At 31.7% G+C, this 9,869-nt stretch overlaps 1 protein-coding gene across 1 annotated transcript; it reads left to right on the forward strand.

The window, feature by feature from the left end:
- The first annotated feature begins 434 nt into the window (after nt 1-434).
- On the forward strand, nt 435-1,145 carry LOC149057772 (protein CFDP2-like). Its single transcript, XM_089223487.1, has one exon. The coding sequence runs from the start codon at nt 435-437 to the stop codon at nt 1,143-1,145; it is 711 nt and encodes a 236-aa protein (XP_089079613.1).
- The last annotated feature ends 8,724 nt before the right edge of the window (nt 1,146-9,869 follow it).

Below are 9,869 nucleotides of genomic sequence, written 5' to 3' on the forward strand. Positions count from 1 at the left end.
ATATCGTATGTTAATAAATATACAAATCGTATATCGTAAATATATATAAATCGTATGTAAAATATAAAAATATAAAAAATATGTATATAATTATAATATAATATATATAAAAATCGTACGTTATGAAAGAACTTTCGATTGTTATAATAATTGTTACATTTCTCTAAAAATTGGTATTTTAAAATAATGTTCTTTATAACATTTTTACAATATATACGTAAAATGTCCAAGGACGTGATATAGATAGATCCAATGATATATGATATAATGATTACGTATATCATATATCTGTGATAATTATCATAATTTGTAATCAATTGCAGTTCTTGTCTATAGTTGTTAAACAAGTATAAATGTAAGACATAACATAGTTTTTTATTTTAAACCTAAGATCGTCTAATCCGGCGTAGGGAAAGTGGCGCCTACATCGCATGATGCACTGCAATAGCCACCACAACGATCTGAAAAGGTCGAAGTGGTCTGGTCCTCCAGGTTGGGGGTTTGGCGACGGGCTAACAACCCGTCCCAATAAAAGAACTACTGTTAAGAAACCACATCCAACTAAGCCTCGGATACACGTATTACCTGGAACCCCTTTTGGAAATGGAAAACGGAAATGTAAGGAGATAAAGATTGCGACTTGGAACACGCTGAGCCTGTATCGGCTGTATCGCACTGGAGCTTGTCATAATCTAGTTGATGTACTGAAAAAGTACAATGTCACAATTGCAGCACTTCAAGAGGTGAGGTGGACTGGTACAGGCCAAATAAAAATAAATGATTATACAATTTACTATAAAGGAATAGATGACTCACACCAGTTTGGTGTGGGTTTTGCTGTAAATAAAGATTTCGAGATGTGTGTAAAAGAATTTAACCCAGTATCTGAACGCATATGCACGATAAGGCTGGACACAAAACCACTAAACACATTTATAATTAACATACATGCTCCCACTGAAGGGAAAGAAGACATAGTAAAGGAGGAATTTTATGAAGAAATAACGGAGATTTACGATAGAGCACCAAAAACTATGGTGAGAATTGTTATTGGGGATTTTAATGCCAAAATAGGTAGAGAGACCATCTATAGACCTACAATTGGATTCCACAGCGCTCACGAACAAAGCAATGATAATGGATAGAGAAGTATAGCTTTTGCAACCTCAAGGAACATGACCGTAAGCAGCACTTTCTTTCCACACAAGGATATCCACAAATATACGTGGAAATCACCTGATGGAAACACATTTAACCAAATTGATCACGTGGTCATTGACAAAAGATTCAAATCAAGTATTTCGGATGTAAGAAGCTATCGAGGAGCGGACTGTGACTCAGATCATTTTTTGGTCATTGCGAAATTCAGAATTAAGCTGAAAAAGGTGCAAAAAACAAATAATAGAATACCAAAATACAATATAGAAAAGCTTAGAGAAGAACGAGAAAATCAAAAATACGTCGAATCTCTCACAGAAAAGTTAAGGGCAAATCAGACGGACAAGCTGGAAACAAGTGATAGATGGACTATTATAAGAAATACTATAACCGAAGCCGCAAGTAAAACACTAGGTGAAGCCAGAAAGCAAGCAAAGAAATGGTATAACAATGAGTGCCAAAATGCAGTGCTAAAAAGAAATGAACGCCGTCAAAACTATCTGAGAAATCTTTCAGCAGAATCCAAAGAACTATTTGAGACAGAACGAAAGAGATGCAAACAAGTTATACAGAGGGAAAAAAGGAAGTATATGAACGAGATCATACAAAACGCAGAGCAGGATTACACACAAGGAAGAGTTCGAAATTTCTTTACAGCAATAAAAAGACACCAAAAGTACAACCCAACATTAAAAGCCATAAAAGATAAACATAATAGAATATTATTGGACCCGCAAATGAAAGCATCGAGGTGGCAAGAGTATTTCGAAGAGCTGTTGAATGGAGAGATACCAGCCACACCAATACCAGCATGGGAAGATCAGAGAGCTGAACAAGAAGTTAAGGATATATCATTAGAAGAAACATTAAGAGCCATAAACCAACTGAAAAACTGGAAAGCCCCCGGGTCAGACGGGATACCAGCTGAACTTATAAAGTATGGTGGCTTAGAACTGCATAAAAAGATTTATGAACTATGCAATCGCATATGGAATGAGGAAATACTGCCTGAAGAATGGAACAAGGCTATAGTCATCCCGATACATAAGAAAGGAGACAACATGTGCTGCAACAATTATAGGGGGATATCGCTACTAAATACAGTTTATAAAGTTTTTTCAAAAATTTTACTAGGACGACTAGAACCACTGGCTGAAGAGTGTATAGGAAACTATCAGTGTGGCTTTCGTAAAGGCAAATCCACAATAGACCAGCTCTCAACTATAGAGCAGCTCCTAGAAAAGAAATATGAGTACAGACAAAACATATGGCAAGTATTTGTAGATTTCAAAAAAGCCTATGACAGCATACATCGTGACAGCTTATACAATATAATGTATGAGTTCGGCTTTCCTATGAAACTCATATCACTGACAAAAATGTGTATGAACGGAACAAGATATCAAATTAGAGTGGATTGTACATTGCCCGAAGAATTTGAAGTAATAACAGGGCTCAAGCAGGGTGACGCACTATCACCAATACTTTTCAACATAGCATTAGAAAAAGTAATACGCAGTGTACAAAACAATAAACTCGGAATTAATATTGGCAAAACCACGCTAGATGTACTAGGTTTTGCAGACGATCTGAATTTAGTAGGAGAAAACAAGGAAATGATTGTGCGAAATACCAAAACACTCATACAGGAAGCAAAAAAGATTGGTCTAGAAATAAATGAGGACAAAACAAAAGTAATGGAAACGTTGCCTGAAAAAGATGAGGAAGATCTTATAGTAGATAATTACGTGTTTGAGAAAGCACATAGTTTCAAATACTTAGGTGTAACAATCACTGGTAACAATGACTGGAACACTGAAATAACTAGCCGCTTGCTCAAAGCGGAAAGGACTTTCTTCTCACTAATTAAATTTTTTAAATCGAAACTGCTCTCTAGAGGAACCAAAGTACGACTGTATATGAGCATCGTAAGACCAACGCTAACCTATGGAGGTGAAGTATGGCCGACAACAGTACGAATCGAACAAAAACTCAGAAGTTTTGAGAATAGAGTTTTAAGAACAATATGTGGACCGTTTTTTGATACCGAAATAAACAGGTGGCGTAGAAGAAAAAACAAGGAAATAAGAGAAATCACCAAAGTACCTCCCATAACAAGTTATATAAAGGGACAGAGAATACAATGGTTCGGACACGCAATGAGACGAGAAGAAACAAATGAAGTCAGAGCAGCTATTGAATACAAGCCAGCAGGCAAAAGACCCAGAGGCAGACCAAAGAAACGATGGATGGATGGAGTGCAACAAGATCTAGAGAGGTTAGAAGTAACAGAGTGGGAGGAGAGGATACAGGATCGTGATTATTGGAGAACAGTGACGGTGGCAGCCAAAACTCTTACAGAGTTGTGAAGGCACAGAAGAAGAAGATAAGATCGTCTAAACACTCTGAATCGTTGTAAATTATTATACTAAAATCATTCAACATGGTTGAATTCTTTTTAAATTTTTTTTAAATTTGAATTGTATATAGGACATTAGGACATAAGTACTACACTACTACCTAATATCTAGAATGTAGTCTTATTTATTGGTATTTCGTAGATTCACACACTTCACGAATCCGTACAATTTCAATTTTGGACTACACATTTTGTGTCATGGTTCACAAAAAAATTGGGACTGAGTCAGCCTATAATATAATTGAGTACCTATATATTTTATGATATTATTGTGTTAAATGTATTTATTTATTTATTTATTAACCCTTAGCCTGACAAATATAGTCATTAGATGTTTGTAGGAAGAACAGTTAGTTTTCGAGCACGTTTTGTATGTGTGGCAAGAATTTTGTTGCTACAACTCTCCGTTGTTCACCGTTCACCCATCTAGGAGCTAACAACGCGGACCGGTGCTTACACTCAGAGCGCATACGCAACTGAGTGTAGCCATCACGTCACACAAAGCCACATAAAGTAATTTATTTTATTAGGTATTATAGTCATTATAGTACTACATTAGGTATAAGTCAAATTCATTTTTTCCGAAAAAATTGAATCAGAAAAATGTAATTTTGTGTATAAAATATAATATATTTTTTGAGTGTTAAGTACTCGTGATTAACATTTTTAAATAACAGAAACACGACAAAACATGTTTCTATATTAGATCTATTTTTACTAACTATTTAACTTATTTACTATAATAATACTTTAATTAGGTACGTATTATATTTCATTTATATTGCATAATCACACTAAAATATTTACCTAGTCTTGTGTATGTTCGATATTATATTATTTTAAAATATTAAGATAAATTCGAAATAATTTCTTAATATATATCCCTGCTTAGTTCAAATAAAAATTAACTGATTGGTTTGCGTTTGAACTAACTTTGAATAATTATAATGTCTGCGCTGCGCCTTGAAGAAAATTGCGTAGGCGAGTTAAAAACTTACCATGGCTTTAAATGTTAATCCAAGATTATCTAAGTTATTTAAATTTCCCTGGTTTCTACTTTAATGCGACTTTGAATGCTGACGAACTTAAGTATCGCCTCCCTCTTGGGACTCGCAGCTATAATATATCTGTTTTTGCGTTTACTGCACCACCTCCTTCCATATATTAAAGGGGAAAAGGTTTAAAATCTCATCAGGACTCGCGAGCTCTGTCTTTGGTATCTCAACAACCTGTTTTCTAGAATCTAAATATATGCATATCAATATTATGTATATTGTATAATGTATATACATAGGTATATCGTATATTAATTCTATATCAAAATCGAATTTTCGTTATGAATGCAATGCACGTTTCTGAATTCCTTATCCAAATCGATACGGATTATATATACAAAGTCTATTTGTATTTTAATAAAATTTATTAAGTGTCTTTTAAAAAAAATATTTTTTCTTTAGTACAATAAGTAATTTACCGAATGCTGAAAAGGTGAGCTTTGAATTTTTTACTGTATATATAAGTTTTAACTTATGAGCGTGGGCACTTTAATTAATTATGATTTTATTTCAACAAAAAAATAAATATATATATATATATAAACTTTTATTGCTTATTATCGTGTAAGGACTTACATATTTGTTTTTAGGATATTTTTCACATACATGTACTTTTGTGATTATTATAATATGAAATCAGTACTAACATTTGTACTAATTTAGAAATTTTAACTATTTTATCAATAGTGTTATGTGTAATTTACCCACTAAAAAATTTCAAGTTTATACATTTTCGTTAATTAAACGTGACAAATATTATCAATAAGATAAGCTAATGTTTTAAAATGTAGAATATAACTTCATTAATTAGTGTGGTTAAAAACATAAAATATAAATTCAGTAAATTATAATTTGTAATAAACATACTTAATGTTTTAAAGTTAAAAAAAAAATTAGCAATAAAACGAAAAATCGTTCGAATATCCAATTTCGATAACATTTGAACTTCAAACATAATAAATAATAAATTAATGTAGCTTTACGCTCAATGGCTAAACTACTTTTTCAAATTAAAAAAAAAAATCCATAGAAATCTTATATTGAGTGTGAAAGTTATAAAAAATAATTTTTTTATAAATTTATAATTACTTTATAATTGACATAAATTGCGTTTTGAGAGTAGAAGTTAAATAGCTTTTTCATATTCAAAGTGTCTTAAGATCAAAATATAATTTTTCATCATACAAAAACACCTCACTTATTCGCTCAAAATATATATGTATATTATGTATAATACGTATAGAATATAGTACCTTAATCGTTCCATTTAACCATACTATATAGCTTTAAATTTACAAATATTATTGAGACAAAAATGGTTGAATTTTACTAAAGTAAATAGCCAAAAATTAATAATTTTAAATCACAAATAATGAAATTAACTTTGTTATATTATGTTTAAATAGGGAAACGAGATTTTGAAATAATTAATTCGAATTTAATGTTGTTATAAAAGTTATAATTTATGTATGAAATGTGACGAATAGAAATTTTCAGGCAAGTCAAGTTTTAAAGTATAACCCTTACGAGCTTCAGAACTTTTGCTATAAAGCTATTGTTATTTACTCATAAAATGATTTGCCGTATATAACACGTGTAACTAATATTGGTAAGGGCTATTATACAGTACATAGGGTTAAGAATGTTTATAATACATCATCAAACAAAAATTTAAATAATAATGTTTATATTTTAAGTTTTAATTATAACATTTAAATGTTAAACTCCCCAAATATGTTTTCTTTAATTTTTCTGATAAACTATAATCATAAATTGTGTATATAAATAATTATGCTATTATTAGCATATTATTATTAGTGTTTGAAGTTCAAAATTTTTTAACATTGAATTAAAGAATTATTTTCGATTGGTTAACATATTTTGTATATAGTTGAAATTTTGATAATTTTTAAAATAATGATTTTATTATTTTCCACACATAATATCATTTTCAAAATATTTTGAGATATTTATAGACATTTGAAATATTGGCAAAGGATAATTGTCAAAATGTTTGATACCGGAAGTCGTAATAGCGGTTTTTTGATCACTGGCTTTCAAATTTTCCGTAAAAATCTCATTACAAAGTTTCTTCTCTTCAATGTTGTATAGGTAGGTTTTACTGTAAATTATACTTTGTAACTGAAAGCCAGAAAAGGGTTTGGTTACGTAGATAAAACACTTGGATATACCTAATAGTAAAATAAAAACCATAAGTATTTAAATAAGTGAATATATAATATATTATATCTGTAATATATATATATACTCATGTTCGTTCATTTACAAAACATGGTTAAATAGCAAATACAATCATTAAAACAATTAATCACAGTAGTAATTATGACTTTAAGATCAATAATGAAGTTTTTAATTAAATGTATATTTAAGGACATAAATCCTTAAGCGTATATTTTTTAGGTATTCCACCACTGTTTTCAAAGCTCAAAATACTTAAACATTATAGTAGATTGTGGTAAAAAACGAATTTTAAACAATGTAATTTGCATAATTTTAATTAAAATAAATATTCAAAATATGTATAGATGTAAGAATTTTACTACAAGATAGATTGGATTATTTATCAAAATAATATCTATCATAGTATAATAGTAAGTAGGCACCCATAGAGTCAATTTGAATAATTTCACATTGTTTTTCAATTTATATACAATGCGTAATAGGTATTTTAATTTAACATAATATGTTGATGAATAAAACGATGAAAAAAATAACCAATGAAACCATAACTCCATAAAAATAAAATATGAATTCAAAGATGACTTCAACATAGAAAGAATATAGTACGTAAAAAAAGTAAAGCACATTAAGTTATTACAGTTCGTTAGTAAGTGTATTATGCTTCTTGTAACAGTGTAACACATTGTATTGTTGTGGCATGTGATTTAAGTCATAGGAGTTGGCATAATTACGTATATAGAAGGTATAAATATTGGAACGTTGGTATAATAATAGTTATAAATTGAAACTATTCCTAGAACTATAGATCTTATGCAAATAGAAGGTGCGTGGCGGCAGTTCTCACGGTAAACATGGGTAACGTTGATAGTGTTGTTCCACACTGTCTTCTGACCACACCAGATGAATAGTTAAAACAAAAACAGCATAAATAAGTGATGATTATGATATAATATAATTCATGGACATTTTTCACTATAGTTTCAAACGAAAATAATTAATTACAAAACATAAACACGTATTAATAGTCATACTAGTAACTTGTTTGGTTGTTGATTTCAAAGTTTTCGTTATATCGACGTATTATAAATTTATAAGTTGATCAACCCCGCCAGCCATATTATATGCTCCGTCTATCAGTATGAGGTCTACGACTAGAGTATTGTAACTATCGTAATTATTACAATTAATTACTATATTTTATCATCGCACATTTTATTTATTATGACAGCGAGCTACAACAATTATGTTATTAATGCATTACAGACATTTCTAGGTATACGATTGTAAAATTACACAAACCATGATTTATACAATTTTTGATAGTTAACTGCCCAAAAATGTTAGAGCGTAATTCGATAGTTTGTCGGAAATCGAGTAATTATCTATAAATATTTTCCGCAAGTAAAAAAAAAAGGCCGTCAAGTAGTTTAAGTGTTCAGTAGATGTTTCTAATCATTGTGTTTAGGAACAATTGTAATTGATGTGTTAAATTTGAATTCGACGATAAATTATCTAGAAAAGTCATATAATATTTTCTGAGGTGAAACACGATTTAACCGTAAATATTATATATTTATATTTATATTTGAAAGTCGAGGGGGGCAGTGCAGAAAATAATGATACAGAAATAGAACGAGTGGGGGGGGGGGGGGGGGGGAAGAAAAACTACGCGACGGAAATATATCCGGTCGTCGGTGTCGTCGTTTCCACCAATCGTCGACGAGTTGCGCGCGCCAGCGTTTGGGAGTACAATGTTGGCCGGAGAAAATAAATACGAAAACGAAACGGAATGGAAATATACAATCGTATTCGGCGACGGCAGCGTTGTCGTTGTCGGGTGTCCGGGTGGGTAGCCGGGTGGGTAGCCGGCGACTGTGCGCGGCGGCGGTGGCGGTCGATTCGCATGCAATACGGCAAAGCGCGCGCGCGTCGCAAACATTACATTCGTAATACACCCGACGACGACTCCCTTTTCGGTTTGCGTTTTCCCTTCCGTTTTATTTATCCGGCACGAACAACATTTATCGCGTCCCCGCCGAATGGCTCACGAACGGCCACGGATGTGGCGAGGAGAGGGCGGTGGCAAAGGGTAGGACGCATTCCGTTTGTAGAATACATTTGGAAAACCGCCGCCGCCCACCGAACGACGGTTTTCACCACCGAGTCGAATGTAATAATAATATATATGTGTGTATTTATTTTATATTTTCACTCTTCATAAAAAATACTACAACTGCAATGGTACAATGGTAAGTGCAGACATGCTGATGCAGCTGCATTTCTTTGTATGTAATAGGTAGTAGCTAGGTACCAATTTCAATAAAGTACGGTATCGAGGGGCAAGAGTATTCTGACGATTCCATTTTTCGACTCGTATAATATTGTGCTGTGTAGTGTTGTAGGTCATTTCTCGATTTTCTCAAATTATATAAATACCTTGTGGTAGTTTGAGACCTTACGCGCTACGACATTACCAACAATGGCGATGCTACAACCCGATGAACGTTTCGTCGTTTTTGATCGGATTTTGACTAAATGTCGAGTACATGTTTATTGTATTTTATATTTATATGTTCTAAATTAAGTATTATAATATTATATACTACTAATACTCATTGGTAGTTTCTTGTAATTTAAAAGGAAATATAACGAATGCACGGCGTTTTATATAGGCAATTTAGCTACACTTGTATTAGCTAATCTTTCAGATATCTTACAATATTATTATGATCATTAATTATTATCGTTCATAAAAGAGTATTTTTCTCAAGACAACCGCTGGTTACAGCTATTATTCTAATTCGGAACATTTGAAACTCGTTGAAACCTCTAGAAACCCCTCACTTCTAATATTATGTTAATGGATTATCGAATAAATACAATATTTCCCTAAACACATAAATTGTGATTTAAATAACTACTATAAACAGTACAAACAACCGTGGTCTAAAGCATCTGATACGATTGATTTAAAATTTAACATTGCATTATAAATTAACAAAATACAATGTCGACTGATCATTTTGGATATCAGT

Source organism: Diuraphis noxia, unplaced genomic scaffold (assembly GCF_037042655.1).
Source record: "Diuraphis noxia isolate RWA-SAM2 unplaced genomic scaffold, SU_Dnox_SAM2 contig0003, whole genome shotgun sequence".
Lineage (NCBI taxonomy): Eukaryota > Metazoa > Arthropoda > Insecta > Hemiptera > Aphididae > Diuraphis > Diuraphis noxia.